The 23,721-nt window shown below is 36.2% G+C and overlaps 2 protein-coding genes and 1 pseudogene across 3 annotated transcripts; 1 reads left to right on the top strand and 2 right to left on the bottom strand.

Moving 5' to 3' along the window:
- Positions 1–962: 962 nt before the first annotated feature.
- On the bottom strand, positions 963–3,593 carry LOC113276594. Of its 2 annotated transcripts, none has more exons than XM_026526213.1 (2): positions 2,983–3,593; positions 963–2,181 (listed from the first exon to the last, which is right to left on the bottom strand). In XM_026526213.1, the coding sequence occupies exon 2, from the start codon at positions 1,881–1,883 to the stop codon at positions 1,293–1,295; it is 591 nt and encodes a 196-aa protein (XP_026381998.1). In that variant the 5' UTR covers positions 1,884–2,181; positions 2,983–3,593; the 3' UTR covers positions 963–1,292. The 2 variants fall into 2 exon arrangements, with proteins under 2 accessions (XP_026381998.1, XP_026381999.1); XM_026526214.1 differs by having other exon boundaries at positions 963–2,160.
- Positions 3,594–5,853: 2,260 nt separating this feature from the next.
- LOC113273145 lies at positions 5,854–6,845 on the top strand (annotated as a pseudogene).
- Positions 6,846–7,082: 237 nt separating this feature from the next.
- On the bottom strand, positions 7,083–11,485 carry LOC113276593 (uridine kinase-like protein 1, chloroplastic). Its single transcript, XM_026526212.1, has 14 exons — positions 11,293–11,485; positions 11,082–11,173; positions 10,917–10,986; positions 10,690–10,808; positions 10,315–10,411; positions 9,760–9,839; positions 9,144–9,338; positions 8,635–8,718; positions 8,463–8,523; positions 8,201–8,261; positions 7,986–8,079; positions 7,815–7,887; positions 7,537–7,619; positions 7,083–7,433 (listed from the first exon to the last, which is right to left on the bottom strand). The coding sequence occupies exons 1-14, from the start codon at positions 11,483–11,485 to the stop codon at positions 7,287–7,289; spliced, it is 1,449 nt and encodes a 482-aa protein (XP_026381997.1). The 3' UTR covers positions 7,083–7,286.
- Between the last annotated feature and the right edge of the window lie 12,236 nt (positions 11,486–23,721).

Here is a 23,721-nt window from a genome sequence, read left to right as displayed (position 1 = left end):
TTTGGCGAGTTTGGCATGCTGCTTGGAATGTGCGTCTGGCATGCGCGTTTGGCAAGTTAGGCATGTCGTTTGGCATGTGCGCCTGGCATGCGCATTTGGCATACTGCTTGGCGTGTTTGGCATGCCGATTGGTATGTGCGCCTGGCATGCGCGTTCGGCGAGTTTGACATGTTGCTTGGCATGTTTAGCATGCCGATTGGCATGTGCGCATGGCATGCGCGTTTGGCAAGTTAGGCATGCCGATTGGCATGTGCGCCTAGCATGCGCGTTTGGCAAGTTAGGCATGCAGATTGGCATGTGCACCTGGCATGCGCGTTTGGCGCGGGTTTTGGGAAGCTAATTGGCTTTGCGACCATCTGGCATGGTTTCCTCCTTTTCAACACTGTGGCGAGTTTGAAGCAACATGATTGGTTAATGTAAGAGGGTCGGCCAAGCATGGGCGTGGCTACACTTCTGTGTGAGTGTGGCAGATTTAAAGCGACATGATTGGTCGATGGGAAGTGGGGCCGGCAAGCTAGGGCGTGGCCACACTTCCAGTGTGATGTGGCGGATTTAATCGCCTAGTTGGGCTAAGCATAATTTTTCGACCAACGGGGTCTAGTATACTGCGCGGGGCGCGAAACCCTAACTTTGCAAATTAGTTGGGTTTATGAGGTTTTTGTGAGTTATCACAATAATTGGCTGGATTTTGTATGTTGTCACAAAAATCCTTATCTACAGAATGTAGTGTGCTTTCCGTCTGAGCACTTTGTGCGATGGCCTTAACTTTGGTACTTGGAGGTTCATGCTATTCCGCTGCGAGTGAACACAAATCCGTCATGCCATACCGATATTAAGGGTTCTTCCGGGAAACATAGCACAGGAAAGTACTCAGTGAGTCTTGTATTGGAGAGGTGCCGAAATTTACAGAGTGTTTGGGATGGTTGCTACATTCACCAGTCTGGATAAATTTCGTGTAAATATATTGAATGTCTCAATAAATATGCTGGTGGAGAGGTTAGCACTCACGACACCGTTTCCTTGCAGAGTGACGTCAGATGCAAGGTTTTACGATTTTAACCCTAAGCTAAAAAACACCATCAACAACAGGAAAATGAGCTCATAGGCTCTGATGGCTTGTTACATGGATATAACAGATTAACAGGGTAGCTTCTTTTCAAGAGATTTAGAACTATCTGGCATTGTCTTCTTATTTATCACCTTGAGTATTATCATCTTGACCACCAGTTGGGTTTGATGAGAATTCACCGTTAAACCATTGGCGAGTGTATTCCTTGAAATACCTTTCTGGTTCAATAATCTCTACTTCTTGCTTCTGCATGACTAGCAATTCCCAGCGAAAGATTCAAATCAATGTCATAGATTCTTGGTTTCTTAGGTGCTGGCAATGGACAATCCCAATGAAAGTAGTTTTGCATCAAGCCCCAGTTTCTAGCATATGCAGTGTTGTTCAGGCTAGAAGTATGCTGGGATGTGTTAGCTTCACCCCATAGGCCAGAAACAAAATTAAAAGGATTACTGGGTCTGTCTCTTTTTGGTATGAGCTTCCACATATAAGAGTCCTTATTAGTGTTATTTTCCATATCATTACTTGTAGATCCATTAAACCAGTTGGATGCAGGAAACTCAATAGAAGCAGAAATATTTCGCGATCCATAAAATGTATTGTTATCAATTTCACTGTCAATTGGATTAATATAGTCAGTGTAAGTTACCTTAGAAGCAGCACGATCAGGGGATGAATTACCAAGACTGTCATCTGAAAACTCCATGCCATCCTGCACCATCACAGGCTGCATCTGTTCTTGCTGCATGGAAATTAGGACTTCATCGGCCTGAGCTTGCTGAATTTCAGCTTGGTGTAGAGCCATGTGGTATTTCATGCAATCTTGGGTTTTATGACCAATCAGCTAACAAAAATCACAGAAATTAACAGGAAAATTATGAAACTGAAAGAACACAGTGTTGCCATTTCCCAATTCATTTTCAGCTTTTACACTAAACTTTATCCTCTATCTGAACCTTATACTTGCTCTCACTGTGATTAAGAGACTTCCATTTGATTGTCTCACTGGATAAGAGAAGGAAAGTATCTCTCCATGCTAGCCAAATATCTTCTAATGTTGTCACTTGTTACTTGAGCTGGAATAATATTTTTGACTGCAATAAAGAACATCTCCACTGTTGGACATCAATTCTTCAAATCATCAGAAGCTTCCCATTTTTTGATGCTAAAAATATATCCAAATACTCTTCTAGTATCTAGATTTAAGACTCTATGCATATCATAATCATGTTGAAACCTAATAAGGTAAACCCACTCACTAGCTTTTCTCACAGAAATCCCCCCATGGATCTCCCATTGAAACAACAATGCATTTTTTATATCCCAACAGTTCCTTTCTACTGGCTCAGTAAAAACTCCTATCAGACAGTTAGTCCAGAGCAAATGAGTGTTTTGGTAGCTAGTAGGTATGACTTCATTAAGGTTGAAGTGTCTCCCATTACTCAGATTCAGGGATTGTTGTAATTGATTTGTTAGCTGGGAAACATCACCATGCCAGACTGCATACATGATGATACACTGATGAACAACTGAAAAGCTACAAGAAGTTGAATGATAGCTAGGTATTGAAATTGGGGTTTTACAGGGATAAACTGGTATGAGACGCACAACTCAGGTATAACAACAAACTTCATCATCAAGAGTATTTATAGGAAGAAGATTGAATTGGGAACCCAACTGACTAAAAGAAAATTAGAAATTCTTAACAAAGAAATGATAAACCAGTGTGCAAGAGGAATATGCAAAGGTAGGCTTGGAAACAGGGAAAGCAAACAACCATTTGTGGGGGATTTACCAGTGATTCTTCCAAATGTCAATATTGAATACTCTAAGGTTCTAATAGCAGATTAAAAAATCAGATCTTCTGAGAAACCTAATTAAAAGACCCAATATTGAAAATTGATGAGGAACAATACCTGACTTTGGTGGCTGAAATCAGAAGAAGGCCATGAGATCGAGAAGAATAGAGGAAAAACAAATCTTTCTAAAACTTCTTTTTTCTGAACCGCCGAAATTTTCAGAATACCGGAACCCCTTTTCTCTTTTGTGAATCCTCAAGCAAATCTTCAAATAAAAAAAATCAAATCTTCATTTGTATCGAATCAAAATCTTAGATCTTAGCAGTACCCCTAATTATCCATGTAACAGATACCATCAGAGCCGACGAAATCAGAAGAGGAAGTTTTTAGGAAAATAGGGTTCTCTCGTGTGAAAGCGTTTTCGCGATGTGATTGAGTTTGTTAGCAAGATACTTTCTTTGCGATTGGTCTTTTGATTTCACAGGTCAATTAATCTCTATATCAAAGTAATACAAAAATTATAATAAGATCGTTAAACCCTTTTTTAGTCTCTGTTTTTGATCTAGATCTTAGAGCCCTTTCTTGAATCATTCGTGTAAATACAGTCCCATCAGTAAGTAGTAGTTGGAATCAACAAATATGATCACCATAAAATTAATATAATTACATCAATCAGTAATATCAAATATTATGGTATAATTCTTAGGTTTTGAGATTTAAGATTAACATTTTTGGTTTTGGAATTTAATTGAATATATTAAAGTGGAAGAAAATATTATTTAATTGAATATATTAAAGTGGAAGATCTGGACAAAAGAATAACATTTGTTATGTTTGACTTTTTCTACTGAGAAGATGAATTGGTGACGGGTTTTCACTACCCACGTTATTTATGGTTTATCATTATTTGTATTTTTCAATGAGGATTAGATTTAGTCAAAATCTAGGTTGTATTTAGTCACTGCCCATTGTAAATACCCCACATTAAAACTTTTGAGTAACATAATATTTAAATGTGCAAATTGTAATATTACAATGTTACTTGTGTTTATTTGAATTCGAATATAACTCATATATTATTTTTGTCTAGGTGGACTTCACCTGCACTAGCCGGTACATGATATTAACTATTTTGGTCACGACTCACGACACATGACCTCGAGTACTAAAATGACCGCACAAATATTTCTCATGACCGTTTTTCAAACCTTACCCTTAGGTGAATTCCCTTAATCCTCCACATAACACATGTCGAATTATTCTCGTCGTCTAACTGTTTCAAATTTGGAAATATGAGTTAATTATAGCGAAACAACACTCATGTGCATATATCAATATGAAAAGTGTTATAAAGATAAAGAGAGAGGAGATAAAGAGAAAGAGATGAAATTTTTTATTATTGATGTGTAGAACAATGGTTAGAAACAAAGGCACCTTAATAAAGAAACGTAGGCATAATAAGTTTATCCCAGGTATCCCAAGTGTAATATGTGTTTATAACACTTCCCATGATGACCAATCTGTACTTAATAACTATAATATCTTTAGAAAACTCAGAGAATAAATCCCTAAAATATGTAAGATTTAGAATAGTGTTGAACACGCATATGTTGCTTCATGAAAACCTTGAGAAGAAAAATCCAGAGGGACAAAACCTTCCCGAAGTAAAAAGAGTACAACATGTTAAGTCTGATAAGTTATCTTTTATAATGATACTTCCCCTGATGGGTACTTCAGCAAAATCTTGGCTTATAAATAATTTATTCGACGCATAATTTCCAATTTTGTAAAATAATTTTATTGAGTATCGAAGTTGGTAATTCGTTAAGAAGAGGTACGTTATACTGTTACTTGAGTATACTTGTTGATGACAATCTCACCATTTTTTTTGTAGATAATGTGTGAAGAAAACCACAGGTTGATATGCTTTGTTCAATTTCCAAGATAAATTATATCTCGATATCCAAATGTATGAAGAGAAACTCCCCCACTATATTTAGGAATCAAAGTAATATTGGTATAGTTTAACCTCCAATCAAGCATTCTGGTTCTCTCAAACTCTCTAACAACAAGCATTGAATCGGACTTGACAATGTCCCATGCATACTTATAGATTTCCATCGTAAAGCCATCTGATCCCGAGCACCAAACTGATCAATCACCTGCTTAACTTCGACTTCAGAAAAAGAGTTTTCCAGACTTATACATTCTTCAAAAGAAATACTAGGAAGTAGTTTCCTTAGAAATCATTTTCTTGTCATAACACATATTGCCACCAATTATCAGACAATTTATGTTATTCAACTTATATTTAAAAGATTTTTCTTTTTTTTGAAACTAGGCATAGACCCGTCCTGCCCCCTGGCAGCGTAGCCACCGAGCCTTCCCCTCGGTAGAGCAAACCCGACCCCCTTCCCCATAATAAAATTAGTAGTAATTACACGAAATCTCCAATATTTGAGCGGAGACTCGAACTGCAGACCTCCTACTTCAGCATCAGACTCCTCCTGGCCAACTGGGCTAACCCTAGATGTTGAACTTCAAAGAAAGAGAAGCATGTTGAACTTTAGCCCTAGCTATAATATCATCATCAGAAAGAGTATTAATTGATCTCCTCTAAACTATCCAGCACATAAGTTGTAAGCTCTAAATTATCAATTTGAGATTGTAAATTACCAAAAGTGGATTTCTGCCCATTCTTAATAAAGAATTTTCAAGCTTGTAATTTCTTTGCAAAAATGTAACTTGGGTTACCAGAAAAGTTTAAATTCATCCACCAAATTTTAAGACTATTTAGAAAATTAGGATGCCTTAAGATAAAATTGTCAAACCTAAAAGGAGATTTAAACTTCTCATCCGAATTACAGCACAGTAAAATTGGCGTATGGTGTGCCAATCTTTCTAATTATTTCTCCCGTAGCGATGTGTAAGCTCCTTTGATCTCCGTCGTGAAATAATATTTCATCGGGTATATCTTTAGATTAAGACATGATGGGAGATAAAAGGAGCTTACACATTGCTATGTACCCATGGTTTGCATTTGGTCACTGAGTTAGTTTCTCCTTACCTACCAATACACAACCAAAGTTAGAACCCTTCAATTTTTACCCGGATCAGATCAAATTTATCCCACTTACTGTCCCCGCCGTCAAAGGTCTTCCACCTGGTTCTGAAGCCACTTCAAATGTTCCACTTGCTTTACACCATCTCCTAATGACTGCCATGGATCTCACCAGGCCTCAAGTTGAGTCTGCTCTTCGTGAACTTGAACCAGATTACGTGTTTTACGATTTTACTCATTGGCTCCAAAGAACTCGGCATTAAAGCTTGCCTTTACTGTAACATTAGCATGACATCTGCTTCGTATCTCTTACTTCCAGCAAGCATCAACGTACGTACCAATACCATAACTTGAAGATTTTCATGAATTCGTGCTGCTTTTCCATGTTAGGCTAAGACAGGATGCAGCAACCACCGGGTTTCCCAGGATCATCAATTAGACTCCATCTTCATCAAGCTAAAATGATGAGTTTCATTACATACCGTGATTACGGTAGAATTTCATTTCATGAGCGTCCCACATTATCTTACAAGAACGCTGATGCACTTGGTTTTAGATCGTGTATGTATGGAACTTGAAGGTGCTTTCATGGATGTTGTGCAGAAACAATACGGAAAAATGAGATATGTGGTTGAACAAATTCGAAACTCATTCTATTATTTTTTGTGTCATTAGAAGAAAAGGGAGCAATTTCAAGAGCTACTTCTGGGTTTTGAATTAACAAATATGCCATCTTTTACTTGCATTAAAGCCACCATTACGAGTGAAGAAGCATTACCCGAGGGCTACAAAGAAAGAATAGAAAGGTAGTGGGATTGTCAAAAATGGTTGGATTCAACAACTGGGATGGTTCACGAAGGAAAGTGGCTGTAAAGCGATTAAAATTGTAATGGAAGCAGATAAGCTATTAAAACTGTAACGCAAGCAGATAAGCGATTAAAACTGTAACGGAAGCAGATTGGGAAGGTAGTGAGAGAGAAAACAGGTTCAAACTTAAGGATTTGTTGTTGAGACCAGGTTTCGAGGAAGATTACATTACCGGGGATCATAGAGAAGTTTAAAGCTAGCTGGTAAAAGAAAACACCTCTGTTACTGTTGATGGAAGAGAGGTATATGATTAATATTCAATATATATATATAGAGAGAGGGAGAGATATACTTCTCAAACAAACCTCTTTTAATTTAACTTTTCAGTACACTCCACACAACGAAAGGAATCTGAATATTTTGCATTCATTTATTTTTAAAGATGCACCAAAACAACCTTCTTTGATGGAGATTTGGATTAAGAAAGTGTTATTCAATCTCTCCCAATAATCAATTTTCAAATTTTAAGCACTAAAAGGTACATCTCACTCAATCAATCGTCTGTGCCAAAGTATCGATCACCAAACTCTCCCAATCCTGGTATAACCCTGAACTCATCATTTAATGCCTCATCGATCTCTGAGGTGACAATCTTTAAGGCCGGGAATCGTTTGCAGACACAATGAATTCCCTCAGGTGCCTGAAGTCAGGAAAAAAACAAAATCACATGGAGATTAAAGGACGCAAAGAGTGACCAAGATACAAACACTTGACAAACAAAAGGTGGAAGATGAAGTACTTACAGATATGAGGTTTAAGAAGATTATGTGGGACTCTGGGACTCCTTTTCGTATTAGAAGCTCAATTGCTTGATTAGCAGAGTTACCTTGAGAGATATTACAGAGAAGGTTAACAATCAATTTGACAAGTGCAAACAATATCCAACTTCAATGCTGAAGAGTAGTTTAGGCTAGCAATTAGAACCCACTGTGTGTGGAGACAGTTAAGTCTACAAATTTCATGCCATCACGAGTTACGGTGTGGATTTGTTCAAATCTTGATTCATATACAGAAAAGTTACCTGTAGCAAGAACCGGGTCCAGAAGCAGAACATGCCTTTCCGAAATATCTTTGGGTAGCTTCTCGTATATGAGCTGCTTGCAGTATTCAACATGAAATGTACCGTGAGAAGAATTTTCAAGGGAGAATATATTAGTACGGGAAGCACTATAGATTTTTAAAAGAGGGATACCTGCTGCCCATTGTCCCCATCACGGTGTATCAGTATCTTTCCAATTTTGATACCTTTGCAACATGCACGTAATGCATTTTCCATGCTTTCACCGCTGAAACAAAGCAGACAAAGACTTTAGTTAAGATCTGATGACATAGTGGAGTTATAGCTAATGCAAGCTATGTTATACTTCATTGGTAATCTCATCAAGAACAGATGACTCATGAAATTACCTTCGAACAATGGATACTCCACACAATTTCTTACAAAAGTCAACCCCCGTATATACAGATCCTGGTTAAAGAAATAACACGATTCAGAACTTGCAGTGGAGTTCATAGAGTAGAGAATATTGCAGATCATGGAGTCAAAAGAGAATAATGCTTCAACATTTTCAAAAATTATCCTCTCATACTACACATATCCTATGAGCTATGAGGTATACTGATTGAAAAAATGGGTATCTGAATTTCAACCTTTTCTTTAAGCAAATACCTGTAGGAGTAACTACTTGCTTTTCTGTGAAAGGCAAATGACCAAGCCCATGCTCAACAACCTGAGATAGTACTCACTGATCAATACAAACAATCAAGTAAACTGATATATTTATCCAAGGCAGGGAACCATGTAAAGCATTAACTTCAAATTAGTAGTTTTGTGAAATTACCAGACGAATAAGCCGGTCTGAATAAAAGACGAAGTCGTGCTTTGATATCTCCCTATCCCGAATAAGCGTATGCATCCCTCTTATCTGTAATCAGGGCTTGCAGCATGTAAGTACAAATGCGACTATTGTGATGATTCTGAACAAAGAACTGAAAACTTCTCGCAATTGTTGTTTAAAATCATGCCGGATAAGCATCCAAGGTCATTCCAATTTATATATCAATGGTTAAAAGTGCATGTCAGCACATCTGCTTTAACAAGTGACTAATGCATCAATATTGATTCGATCCAAGATCTCCTATTGAATGCACACTCTAGAATCATAGAGACCAAAAGTGCATCTTGTCTTTCCAATTTTCTTGGTCATTTATCCCAAGGTGCACACTGACTGATTAAAACAACATGATCAATTTGGAATTTTGAATGCTAAAGAATATATGCCTATATGTTTCCATCTCGGAACCAAAATCCTACAAATAAACGAGCAGTGCTGAACAAGATGAACGGTACCTGGAATGTTGATTGAATGACATATACGTTTGGATATATTTTGCATAGATCATGCTGACCAAGCTTTGTGTGGATATGTTGCACAATCAGATCAACTGCAACATGATTATCACCTCCTCGCGGTATGATCACATCTGCATATTTCTTCGACGGTAGAACAAAATCATCAAAAGCAGGCTTGACAAACTTTGAATACTGCACAGTCAAAAATGAAATTTCTTACACAATAAGGTATCAGAGATAAAGATTAAGGAGCAGTCGGATGTTAGCCGTCATGCAGGAGTTTAGTATTTTGTGCACGACAACTAAAAACAACAAAAAATAAAGCAGAGTGGGGAAAATAGAAGGACAACACTAATATGCGGCATGTATAAAACACCCATGAAGAAACGGTGGTGAAAATCGGGAGTGAGTTAACTAATCAAAAAAAAAAAAATGTAACCTTGGTAGTGATAACTGCAAATAAGATTATCCACCTGTGTAATCGAGATATTTGGAGCAAATACCATATTTGGTAGAAAAGAACAATGAAATTTCACATCGCGTATCAAACAGAAAATCTTGAGAAGGTACAAAAGATTAAGAAGAAATCTAAACTAGTACAATTGGCACTTGCCTGTTCAAGAACAGAGTTTACATCTCTTCCTCTCTCAACAGTGTCACGCCTTATTCTTCGAGCAAGCCTGACATCAGCATCTAGGTTGAACAATCACAGATTAATCAGTATGGTAAACAAGGGTTGTACACGAGACAATAAACGGTGAAAACTGCACTTAAATGACATTACAAATTTACAACATAGCAAGGATACCCATGTATGAATATATTAAGACTCAAACATGAGACATGCAGAAAAGACCATATAGCAAGGGTACTAATATTTGACCATATAAAGACTCAAACATGAGACAAGCAGAAATGATTGATATGATACATGGAAAAAATAACTGTGCTATACAACACAAGCTGGGTTGCATGGAATCGGAAACGTCTCAAAACAGACACAAGTTATCCTAGGAAACCTAATTAAGAACTCAAATATGTGTTGCATGGGGAAGTCAGGGAAGAACAACAGCGTAGTTTGGTTAAGTATTTGTTTTAACAGATAACAAAGGTGTCCTAAGTATAACAGGTCATGATGTTGGAAAATGGACTCAAGGAGCAAACTTACCTGTGTCAACGAAAATTTTCATATTCATCAAGTTACGGACACGCTGATCATGGAATACCAATATCCCCTCCAAAATAATTACATCAGATGCATTTACCTGAAAAATGATTGTCTTCGTAAGTAACATAAAAAACATTATTTCTGTAGAGCATGATTCATTACAGAATGAACTAGATGAGAGAGAATACTATCTCAATGTAGTTCTATAAAAACTTGTGGTCTACACACGCAAAGATTTACATCTTCCTAGGGTATGAATAAGACAGTTAACATACGTGAAAGACTGGTCATCACATCCACAGCTCAAATCAACTGGAGTGCACCAAGGATAAGAGAATTTCCAGACGACGAGCAATCAAGTTAAAAATAAAATACCTGTCGGAAACTCTCAGAACATCGACGATGGTTCTTAAAATCATATATTGGTACATGAACAGATTGGCCACATTTCAGTTTGCCAACACACTCAAGTAGTTGTTCAGTATCAAATGCATCTGCACATAAACTACTAAATGAGTTAACAACATAAACAGATACTACCAAGTCTTATCAAAATGTAATCGTCCGACAACAACATTTGTTAAGTTTCAGTGATGTATTACCAGGATGATCGAAGTTATACTCATGTACATGTTCAGATTCTTCAGCCGTCAAACCCCGATAAAATGAATCCTATCCAATAAAGAAGCGCAAAATATCTTTTCAGTAATTTTATTAAACACCTACACTACATTCGAAATTGAAGCTCAATTTATAATCAGTTTTACCTGATTAACAAGTACAACACGATGATCATGAAGTTGTTGAATAATCAAATCACAAACTGTAGTTTTCCCAGAAGCAGTACCTCCTGAAACTCCTATTCAAAGAAAAATTCCCAAAACAAGAAAAAAAAAATTATCAGTAAAAATCAGAACCCACACAAAAATTGAAACTAGGGTTTTGTTTAAATTGATTTAAAAGTATGATATAACTTACCAATTACAAAGGGTTGCTTTGAAGAGTCGGTAATGGTTGACGATAATGAAGAAGAAGGAGGTGGAGAAGAAGTTGATGTTGGAGAAGACAAAGAAGAAGAAGAACGAAGAAGACCATCTACACGTAAACCAGAGAAGTGTGCACCAGAAGCTGCTTCCATTACATAATCCATACTCGTTTTCTCCTCTGGCATGATCGTTGATTATTTCTCTCTACTTTATTTTGGTTTTTCTCAGACCCAAAATAAATTTTTCTTTTTTTTATTAAGAGTGGAGTACAAAAGTATATGCTTTTGTTTGCAAACACTTGGGATGTGTTTGCGTGTATCAATTAGGCTAATCTGAAAGGATAATCTCTGATTAGTTGTATATTGTTCTATGTAGACTTGGGTCAACTAAGTTGAATATTTTAATCGACTATTGATTAGGATTTTTTTTTTTTTGATGGGAAAGATCGTATATTAAAGCTAGCAAATGTAGTACAGTAGGTTTACAAAATCATTTTTATCAAAAGAATTAGAATCTATGCTAGATTTATGAACTTTTTGGTATAGGTTTTCTGACATGTGTTGTAGCCTTTTAATCCTTGCCTCCTTAGCGATGTAGTCCGCTGCATTGTTGTTCTTTCTCTTTATAAATTTCACTTTAGCTTGAGGTAAATCGCCCAATATTATCCTTATTTCCTGTAAGGTATTTTCTGCCGATCACGAAGATTCTGTAATAACCGTGTTTAAGTTGTCTGCCAAAGCTTTGCAGTCAGTTACAATGACCGCACTTGATAAAATATTTTCTCTTAACCATGTAACTGCCTTTAGCAAGGCTTTTGCTTCTGCGTGGAAAGCTGACATTGCCCACTCCGAACCCGCAGAAAGATGCATGAAAGTCTCTTCATCAGCATAATATAGGATGAAAGCGTATCCCATCGATGAATCCTCTTTCTTATAAGAAGCATCAATGAAGATTATCCAATCTGAATTTAGGTTGGACCAAGAATTGTTGATTGATATTTTCTTTTGATTCTTCTTATTGCTTTGAAGGGTATTCGACGGTGAGGAATTTAAGAAACTATTTATTTGTCCTATTAAATTGGCTGGGTTTGGGTGGATTTTCTCAAAAACTACCGAACATCTGTATTTCCAAATGAACCAAAGTGTGGTAGATATTTTTACCTGAAATTGTCTCAAATCAGCTTCCATAATCCACCACTTAACCCAATCAATAGCGGTGTTGGGAGGGTATCTAAGGATTATATTATGTAGGGATAGACCAAACCAAACGGCTCTTGCAAAAGGACACTCGCAGAAGAAATGAACCTCCGTTTCTGGCGCTTGATTGTTACATAGTTGGCAAATCGGGTCGATTTCCGTATTGTGAGCACCTAATCTAGCCGACGTTGGGAGAACTTTTTGCACTATTTTCCAAATGAAAAGTCTAATTCTTGGGATGGCTTGAATTCTCCAGATCTTGCTCCATGGGAAATCTGGGTTATCATTATTGTCGAGATCCTGATTGGCTAGAAAAGTGTAAACATTTTTGGCCGAGAATTTTCCTGAGTGATGGTGTCTCCATCTAATAATGTTTTGCTCATGGTTCCTTAGATTTAAAGCTTGGATTTTTTTCCTTGTCCTCCGAGTAGAAGAATTGGTTTAGCTTTTCTTGATCCCATCTATTCTGATACATAATTAGATCTTGAACTCTAGTTGGTGCATGTTCTTGACTATTAGGGGTTATTTGGATTATATTTGCGTTAGAGATCCATCTGTCTTCCCAGATTTTCACCGAAGCTTCATTTTGACTTGCCAAATAAAATTATCTTTTATTAACTCTAACCCTTTTTGTATGTTTGTCCAAATCCACGAAAGATTCGAAGTTCTGGATTTTTCGAGAGGGTGGGAGTGTAGGAAATATTTTGCTTTTAAAAGTTTGACCCATAATTGGTCTTGTTCAGTTACCAGTCTACTGGCAAGTTTAGTGAGAAGGGCTAAGTTAAATTGATGGGGATTTTTAATTTCTGAACCACCTTGGGAAATGGGTTTGCATATACTTTTCCAAACCCTTATAAATCCTCTTTGTCTTTTTTGCCCATTTTTTTTCCACCAGAAGTTTCTCTGAATGCGGTCGAGCTGATCAAGAGTTGTTTTTGGCAGGGCGAGGACTTGCATTTGATATGTTGGGTAGGATTGAAGGAGATATTTTATCAAAACAGTCCTCCCTGCTTGAGATAACAGTTTTGATTTCCAACCTTGTTACGTAGAGTAGTAACGTTGTAGTAGAGGCTCAAAGTTGGCTTTTCGGTTTTTGTCGAAGAATAGCGGTGTACCCAGGTACCTATCATTTTTGGTCATCAGCGGGACTTTTAATATTCTTGCTATGATTTTTCCATGTCTTGGATGTATTTTTGGGATGAAATAGACACTGGATTTTTATAGGTTAACCATTTGTCCCGTGATGCTCCCAAATAAATGTAATATTTCCAATAGGCTTTTCGCTTCCCCCAGGTCCGCTTTTGTAAATAAAAAGCAGTCGTCCGCAAAAAAAGAGGTGAGAGATATTTGGAGCATCTTTGTTTATTTGGAACCCAGATACTCTCTTGTCTTCTATTGCTTTTTCGAGGATTCTATAAAGAATTCCTATGCAAATTAGGAAGAGATATGGTGATAAAGGGTCACCATGTCTTAAACCCCTAGAGGTATTGAAAGATGGTCCCAGGGAACCATTTAGAAGGATTGAAAAGGAGGTTGTTGAAATGCATTGTAAAACGAGTTTTGTCCAGAATTCCGAAAAGCCAAAAGCTAAGAGGACTTTCTCAATAAAGTTTCATTCGACCCTATCAAAATCTTTTGATAGATCTAGCTTTAACGCCAGGAAACCCTTTTTTTTCTTGGAGGTTTTCATCGAATGGATAAGTTTGTGAGCAATTATGATGTTATCTGTGATTTGTCGACCAGGGAGGACATCTGATTGATTAGGGGATATTATTTTACTGAGAATGGGTTTTAGTCTATTAGCTAATATTTTTTAGATGATTTTAGAAATGGTATTACTCAGGCTAATAGGTCTGAAATCCCCCGGCGCTTGTGGCATGGAAATTTTTGGGATGAGGGTTAGGAAAGAATGATTAAGATCTTTCTCGAGAATGGTCGAGCGAAAGAACTCTTGGACAGTATCGATGATATCATTTCCCAGAATGTCCCAGTTGGCTTTAAAGAATCCTGGCTGAAAGCCATCCGGACCTGGAGCTCCCCATTGATTCATATTGGAAAGGGTGAGCCAAATTTCTTCTTTAGTGGGAATTACAGTCAATGAGGCATTTCCTTCGATACTGATGCAAGGATTTATGATGATAGATAGATCAAAATCGAAGTTGTTGTTTTGGGACGAGCCTATTTGTTGGAAGTGTTTAACCAGAAGAGAGTTGATTTGATCTCTATATGAAAGCCATAGCCCAGAAGGTTCTCTAAGAGAATTTATCGCATTGATTCTTTTTCTATTTGAGGCGGATGCATGGAAATATTTTGTATTCTGGTCATATTATTTGAAGAACTTATCCCTAGAAAGTTGACGGTAATAATCATTTTTGATTTTGTACCATTTTCCTAGCTCCGATTGAAGATTTTTTAGCGTGTCTATTTCTTTAGAGATATTTCCGGATCTATGAATACTATCAATTCTATTGTTTATGGATTTAATATTTTTGTGTATGTTCCCAAAAATATTTGTGTTCCAATGGGCTAAGTCGGTGGAGAGTAATTTTAGAAGCTCAGTAAAAGATGTCTCATTGGAATTGGCGGAGTGTAAATTCCAAGATGCTTCGACTACCGTAGGAAGAGTGGAATGAGTTAACAAGGATCGAAGACATCTAAAAGGTTTCTGGAGCCTATATTTTTCTGGGTTTGAATCAAATAAAATAGGCGTATGATCATAACCTACCCTTGGGAGGTGAGTTACCTTGGTATCCGGAAATTTCTGAGACCACAAAAATGAAGTTAGCGCTCTGTCGATTCGTTCGCAGATGTTTGCCTCCCCCTTTCTATTATTTGACCAGGTGAAAGGAGATCCTTCGTAAACCTCATCTTGTAGGCCCAAAGTGTCGATAGTATCGATGATGAAGGATTTACTGCTGGATCTAGCTTTATTCCCACCTTGTTTCTCGTCTGGGTCCATGATTACATTTAGGTCGCCTATTAGAACCCAGGGCTTGTTTATTTGTTGCCCAATTTCCAAGATATATGTCCATTGTTCGATTTTGTCATATGCTTCAACTGCTCCGTATACACATGTGATTATTATATCTGTATTTCCTATTTTAGAATCAAAATGACAAACATTGAATTTTGATGATATTAATTTCATTTCGATATTGTTGTGCCAGGAAATTACTAGACCCTTAGCTATTCCCATGGATGGAACAATGAACCAGTCTCCAAAAGAGGAGTTCTTGAAAAAGGAGTCCATGCGAGACGAAGGGTCTTTTGTCTCAGCTAAAAAAACTATATCCGGCTTGTATTATTAACATAAATAATGAAAATGATCCTTAGTGATGGGAGTTCCAAAACCCTGGACATTCCAGGATAGCAACTTCATTGAGAAAGAAAGATAAGACAGTCCAGCAAAAAGGGTATACAAGAGGATGAGTTCTATAAGTAATTGACAAAACAGAAATAGGGAGGAAAAGGAAAGATTAACACATCACTGAGAGATTTTTTCTAAAAAAAAGGACTTGAACAATCCATAGGGTTAAGAATGAAGAAGCACTATTGGCTTGGACAAGAAGAATAAATAGGGCTTAGACACTGACACAATAAGGAGTAAACACTACAAGCCAGCAATGGAAAACATCAAACCATATAACTGAACCAAAAAAGACAAATGAATAGAACACTTTGGTGTAAGCTAGTCAGATTACGTAGTGGGGGAAATTGGTACTAAAAGGAAATCAGAGTAAACTGAACTAAACAAAAGGTTTAATGATTTAATTAGGAATTTAGGTTATTTTAATTAGGTCACAGAACGTGAAGCAAGCATATCAGCTAGTTCACGGACGCACGATACATTGTTGGTTTACTAAGCACATTATTGGTTTTCGGATAGATTATGAAGCTCAGACACAATGGTAGATTTTTTGGCACAATATAAATTTTAAATTGTTGGTTTACTAAGCACATTCTTGGTCTTCGGATAGATTATGAAGCTCAGACACACAATTGTAGATTTTGGATCGTAAGATACATCTAGGTTACGAGTTATTCCGGTAGGAGGTGGATATTGTGTCCCCAACCATGTATAAGAATTTCTCTACCGTCCTTCGTGAAGACTAATGCTATCCTGCCTCTAAGATAGTATGTATTTGATTTCTTTTGGATATTATATACATAAGGAATGAAGATCTATGTGTTGAGGGATCTCCAAAAGAAAAAAGAGTTACCAAAGCACTCAACTATTAGATTTTAAAATCTTCGAAAAGAGTTATCAAAGAAAAATCTATCTAAGTACAACTTTAGATCATAATCTTGTGGAACTAACAAGGTCTGAGACGAATAACCCCTTGTAATTTCTTTAAATCGTATTCCTTGATATATAGTTCTTAAATGGCCTTAAATCAGAAGAGAAAGACATTCGAATAGACAAGAACAATGATGATTGAGATAAGATGTCGAATTCAAAGATCTATCAGGTAGAAGATAATACGATTGGTGCTTAAAGAATCTCATATAATGTCTTTAAGTCGTAACCTAATTATGTTTCTCGAGAAATATTAGGTTTATGGAGGACGAATCTTTACAACAACAAAGATGCACAACATGTAGGGATAAGAATCTCTATTGCAGGGAGTCCTCTATTTATACTGATGATACTACTGTTAGGTTTCTTAATTTCAAGCAACTATTTTTTGGAATACCTAAGTAAGTTCGTGAACTAGTTATCATCTCGCAAATTACTTTGGTCCCAAGTAATCCCAATACTACTTAGAATAGTTTTTACTTTGGTAAGTAAACTTGTTTCTATAGTTTGAACTTTCTCGTAGTAAAGTTCTTTTATTTGGTTAAAGTCGTACGAATTGTTAACCAAGTATTTTCCAAAGAGATGTACTTATAAAGTTAGCTTCTACTCAATTACGAAAAGAATTAACTTATTCGCAATAACATGGAACCAAGAATAGAAACCATTAAGCATGCAAGACGCTTTCCTTGTAATACAAAGAAGAAAGTGCACACATATATTTGTAAACGAGAACCGTGCATCAAAGTTCGCGATCTACCCATTATGGTCCGCGAACAATCATGCATTGTTCACAAACTCCCATAAGTGTTTTGTGAACTCAAGAGTGTATTTTTGGATTAACAGAAAACACCGAAAATTGCACAGTTCGCGAACTGATAAAAGTAGTCTGCGAACTCTCCTGTAATTTGGAGTTCAAGAATGTCCAACTTTTTCACAGTTTACGAACTCACAATTTCAATTCGCGGACTCAATGTGAAACTTAGAGTTTTAGGTACTTCTTGCAGAAACATAGTTTATTGAACAATTAAAGTTGCTCTCAACCTCAAATGCGATAACTGCTATGAACTTCTCTTGCTTTAGTTCTAGTTTCAAAATTAGTTTAGAACAAGCTTGAACTTGAAACGTCACAAGATAATAGCATGAAGTTAATTTTGTGATACGATTCTTCTTTGTACATAATCAATTACTAGAGTTGGCAACATTATCTCAAAAGGAGGATAGGTAGAAAACAATGAGTCAAGTAGGAAAATCAGTCTTCACTTACCTTTGTTGACGAAGTTCTCGCTGATGTCTTCATGTGATATGCAGTCTTCAATCTTCAAGGGTATTTGGTGAATTATGTAAATCAACTACCTTAATCTAAATGACTCACTCTGGATTTTACAGCAGATGATGAGTATTCAGACAAACAACAAATATCTTCAACCCTCTCTACAATAAAGTTACATGAAATGAATTCGATAGAAAAACCCACCATCTCCAATTGTTTCAACAATAATAATAATAACAGTTTAAATGATTATCATACCCTTTAACTGACCCTAATTAAACTTAACATGACAACAAATCCTATTTCCTCTAAACCAAAGTTTTGTCAACATGATCATCTTCCTATGAGTATTTTCTTATCCTTCTCCTCTGATTCAAACCTGTGGATATTTGAAAATAATCGAAAACAAGGTACTATTTCAAAGCCTTAATTTTATTCCTTAAACACATACTTTTATAGATTTTCTTCTCATCTCTCTTCCAAGCAATCGAAAACAAGAAATTTCCAATTTCTTGCAAGATGGAAAAATTCACTCTAAATATTTTCTTCTTCATTTATCATATTACTAAGAATGGGGAATAAGAACAACAAATTTAGGTAATGATCCAACACGTTATATATACACGAGTTTGATTTTTGGTTTTGATGTTTAGCTTTGGTTTTGATTGTTGAAATTCATGTTTTTAATCTCCATGAAATTGTGTTATAACAAGTTGATTTCAATGCATTAGGGGTCATCTTGAGACTTAGAATTCCTCACTGAAAATATGAGGATTTCATCACATTTGACTTCTTTTGTGAATCCATGAAATGGGTATCTATGATTTCTCCTTATGGTTTATTACTTTATATAGATTCAAATTAAATGTTAGGGTTTTTAAAAAATTGGGTATTTTCTCATATTGTGGTTCTTGGTTATAAATTAGAGGATAAGAGTTAGAGTTTAATTAGAGAGGTTCGACTCTAAAAATACTAAGGCATGTTTAGTCCAAAGATACCGACCAAAGTCAAATGTGGTTAACTTAAAAATGAAAGTGGTAAGAAAATGAAAACCCTTTGAAATAAGTAAGTGAGAACGGCCAAGTTTTTTGTTCAATGGGTCCAAGATTTAATAACAAAAAGTTTCATGTATTGTTATGTGTAAGCGAGTTAAACTAATATCGAAATATCAAATGTGTATAATCGAAGTCTATATAGCTATACGACTTTTGTATCAAATAGGAGATAGAGTAGATAAACTTTTGAGTGATAGATGAGTTCAAGTCTCCACACACCTTTTGTTGATGAAGTTCCACAAGCTCCCCTCAGTAGTTCTTCATCTTCAATCGATGAATGCCGTGAATTCTAATGCTCAACTACACTTTCAATCCTAATCCGAGACTTAGCTATAAGTATACTAGAAATCAAGACTTATAGTTTTGGCAACTAAACTTGACAAACAAGCTTGAGATAGAAACGCTTGCGAGTTCGACCGAGAAGTGCTCTAACAATACCAATGCTTGGTGGGTTCAACCGAGCACTGCTCTAACACATACCAATCCTTCAACCTTCGTGCCATACCAAGTCTTCAACCTTGTTGAAAGACCAAGCTTTCTACCCAAGTGAACGACCATACCTTCGTATTACTCATTGGTGTTCAAATCTAAGCTACCTTCTCGAAGCCATGAGTCGCAAATATTCTATAATTAAATCTTCTAGATGAGATCATCACTAAGACACCATCATTGGTCATTCACATCATTGATGAGTATCATCTTGCTTAGATTCATATGGTATCATCATCAGATCTCAACGCTTAAGATGTGATGATATAATCTACTCTTAGACTTACAAGTTATGAATAGACTCATTATTATTATTATAAGACTTGAAACTAGTCAGTCTATTTAGAGTTGTGCATCTAGTCTCAACACGCCATGGTTATGGTTTAGCCGAAATAAGAGGTAGTACATGAATCCATTATTTTCTACAAGATATAAAATATGTCACATGGGGGGATTCTCATGAGGTATTGGTCTGGTGATTTATAAAAATATGTGGCGTGGAAACACTCCATGATGAGAAAACGTTTAAGAGCAATTAGACGAGTAATTCAGTAATTTTCATGAGGTCTTCCCTAACAAATCGGCCATGACTTCACCATTACCTCCACAAACTCCACTTTTCCACATCTTCACAACCTCCACATCTTACATGGAACCAATATGTGCTCATTGCAACAATAAATACATAGTTTCGTTTTCCAAGGAGGAGGATCAAGACAAGTCTATGTTCACAGATCTATCCTTCACATATTAGTTCAACAACTCCACACTGTAAAATATTACCACCGTGATTCCTAAACTTTCTCTTATTCCCTCCCCTAAAATCAACCCTTTTGTTTCCTCTATAACCGAAGCAAGGATGAAACGACGATTTGTTAGTATGAGCCGGATTTTTGCGAGTTGGATCTTCTGAACTTAAAGTACTTACACAATATATTGTTTTACCCTATATAGTTACAAAATTTAGGTACAAACAATTTGTACCGAGATTTTGAATTTCCAAAGAGGCTTCTATTTTCTAGCCACGTGTTTGCTAACTAACATCGAGATCAACACAAGTATGAAATGGGCGTGTCATAAACCATTTTCGTAGAAAAAATAAAGATAGAAACTTTTTACCTAAAGTTCATCTCCAATACAAGGTCTTATTTAAGAAACTTTGTTTAAATTTAGAAACAAAATGGTGATGTGGACTGAAGACTTAAGATCATGGAGAAAGTATTAGAGCATCTTTAATGAGAGAATCTTTATTTTCCACATGGTCACCTAGGATATATACAACTTTTACCTAATATTTTTCCCCACAAAGATGTAAAGAGGGAATATGAGGATGAGCTCGAGACCTATTAATTAGACATCCTCGAGTCTTAAAGGTAACATACGTATTAACTCTACTTAGCCACTTTATTCTTATTTTTATGTTTTAAAAGGTGATAAAGTTAATTATCTAAAACACTTCTAACGTTTTTTTCTTCTTATTTTCTTTCTTCCAGATTTAGGAGGCTGAGATTGTGTCACAAGGGGGCAAGCTAACTCTACCTTCCATGTTAACGGGCACATAGCTCAGCTGGTTATCCCCGTTTTCCAAAGTTTCATGCGCTCCAGGAGGTCCCAGGTTCGAGCCCTCAATGACGTAATGTTGCAGGAATTAACATGGAAGGTAGAGTTAGCTTTCCCCCTTGTGACACAATCTCAGCCCCCCCATCCGCTTCGGCTCCCTGAAATAGGTTACCCATGAGGCTCGCTGGTAAGCTAGCACAGCAACCTGTTCAATTAATGTAGTAGTGCGTTGTTGGAGCTTAGCTTGTTACATTTACAACTAGTTAATGTAATACTCTTTAAAAAATAGGATAACTTAAAATAAAATTGGAAACTAATATGCTTTGGACATTTGGCCAGAGTCCCGTTGGAGATGGTATTATCCAATTTCCTAAAAATAAGGAGATTTTGGTTTAAGGATGTCTTCTTTAATACATCCATGTAGGAAAGACTTCGAGGGCCCGTTGGAGATGCTCTTATCTAGAATTTTTATTTTACCTCCACTTAGATCGGTCCTATGGGGGTTGGCAAACCCTCGCATATGCCATGCCAGGTGGCCTGGAAAACTGGCCGCGCCACTATGGTAACAAGGTTCAGTGATGGAGTAGCTAACGAACGGTAGAGACTAAACCGTTAGAAATCAAGACTAGATTGTTATCAATTTAATCTCTGGCGTTCGGTGGGTATTCCCTCTCCAATGGCTATTTATCTATTGCTATAAATATGTGTAATTCAAATGGCACAATTTGAAAGCCAACTTGAATTAGAAACCCAACTTGATTTTTCTGGAGTGGTGCTTGAAGCTGTTGTTAGCAAGATATGTGACAACTATAAAGAAATGGGTAAAAAGCAAAGAAGTTTATAAGTTCTAGATATTAACCTAATCAAACCTGCAGCTAAGAAAAGGCAAAAAAGAGTTCAAGCCAAGGAAAATTTGAAAGAAAAAAATAAGAACAAAAAAAACTCCGTTCATGAATGTATTGATTGGAAGTTATTTGAAATGAAAAAGATAAACAAGATGAAGAACATTGTCCTTAATTTTAATTTTTAAAGTCTTTTATTTTAAGTTATGATTGTCTAGTTTGTATCTTATTATCTAGATTCACTTTCAAGGCAATGTAAACTAACTCGAAAATTAGATTTATGAACAAGAAGTAGCGTTGCAAATTATATGTTATTTTAATTTATCATTTAACATAGGGGTAGGATCCAGTGACATGGTTATATTGACATGATCATGACATGGTTTGACTGTCTTTTCTACAAAACCCAAGCGACAATGTATTTGAAGCTAATTTTTTTGGTGACATATTTCTCTTATATAGCTTTACATTCCTACAAAAAATGAGAGAATTCTCAGACGTATAAGACTACCATCTACCATTTTGAATATCAACCGTTGAAGATTAAATTTTTGGATGTTGAAGTTTTGTATATCGGAATACTCTCATTCTTAGCAGGAATGTAGAGCTATATAAGTGGAACATGTCTCCAGAAAATTAGCTTCAAACTCGTTGTCGCTTGGATTTTGTAGAAAAAATGGGCAAACCATGTCATGATTATGTCAATATAACCATGTCATTGGATCTTGTCCCTTTAACATAATGTATACAACGTATATGTCATTTATGTCTGACTGAGGTGGAGGAAGCTGATCACATATTTGTAATGTGTAAGTATGCTCATGAGGTCTAGATGCATTTCCTGGAGGCTTTTAAAATGCAATGAGTGATGCCAATACTCTACATAGTCTTTTTGAGATTTGGAGTCGGTGTAAACTCAAAGCAGAACTAAGGATGTTTGGGAGAAGATTCACTATGTTATCAATTGACACTTATGGCAACAGATAAATGATAAAGTTTTTGGAGCGAGGCATAAGTCTGTTAATGAGTTAGTTATGCTTATTCAGCAAGGTGTTTTTTTATGGCTTCATGAGAAGAATACTTTTATACATGCTCCTTTAGGCCTATTGTGTTTAACTGGAAAATGGTTCTACCCTCTTAATATAAGTGTTTGAATCTTTCTCTGGGTTGTACATATCTTTTATTTTAATATAACCTTTTTATTTCAAAAAAAACTTACTTAACTTAACTAAGTGTATAAAAACATATCTTTTATTTTAGGGGTTTTTGAGTTTTCCCCCTAAACAAATTAGTGATGTAGTTTTCCCCGAAATTGTTAATACTAGTAACTTATGCCATAAACTAATTTTGTGTCCAAAAACTCCTTGGCGCATGTTGCGATGTATACATGTGTGCGATGTATACATGTGAATGACTAGCGTATTTTAAACTCTACCTATTTTTCCCCTTTACATGTTTGGCCGACGTCCTAACTCAATATTTGTTTCCCTTTGTATTCTAAGAAAGCTCATTGTTGTTTTTGACTCAAACCGTGTTATCTTCTCCATTTTTGTTAGTGTTGTGCGACGATTTTTTTTTTTCGGGTATCTGTATAGAGGCAAAACCCCCATTACTTAATTGTAAGCAAAATCATGGCCACATCTCCTTGTTGGATAATAGTCGATGATTTGGTTCATTGTTGGAATTTAAGTCATGATCTACTCTTTTAGGTG

Source organism: Papaver somniferum, chromosome 4 (genome assembly GCF_003573695.1).
Source record: "Papaver somniferum cultivar HN1 chromosome 4, ASM357369v1, whole genome shotgun sequence".
Lineage (NCBI taxonomy): Eukaryota > Viridiplantae > Streptophyta > Magnoliopsida > Ranunculales > Papaveraceae > Papaver > Papaver somniferum.
Note: the sequence above shows the minus strand (reverse complement) of the source record. Positions and strands in the feature narration are given on the sequence as shown.

Bases quoted from the DNA above. Each gene is read 5' to 3' on its own strand.
- LOC113276594 (XM_026526213.1), bottom strand. From the start codon at position 1,883: ATGAAATACCACATGGCTCTACACCAAGCTGAAATTCAGCAAGCTCAG.
- LOC113276593 (XM_026526212.1), bottom strand. From the start codon at position 11,485: ATGCCAGAGGAGAAAACGAGTATGGATTATGTAATGGAAGCAGCTTCT. The intron at 10,412-10,689 runs GTATTTTATTTT...ATCATTTTTCAG, and splicing joins GTTCTGAGAGTTTCCGACAG to GTAAATGCATCTGATGTAAT. The intron at 8,080-8,200 runs GTAATTTCATGA...GCTTTGTTTCAG, and splicing joins GGAGTATCCATTGTTCGAAG to CGGTGAAAGCATGGAAAATG.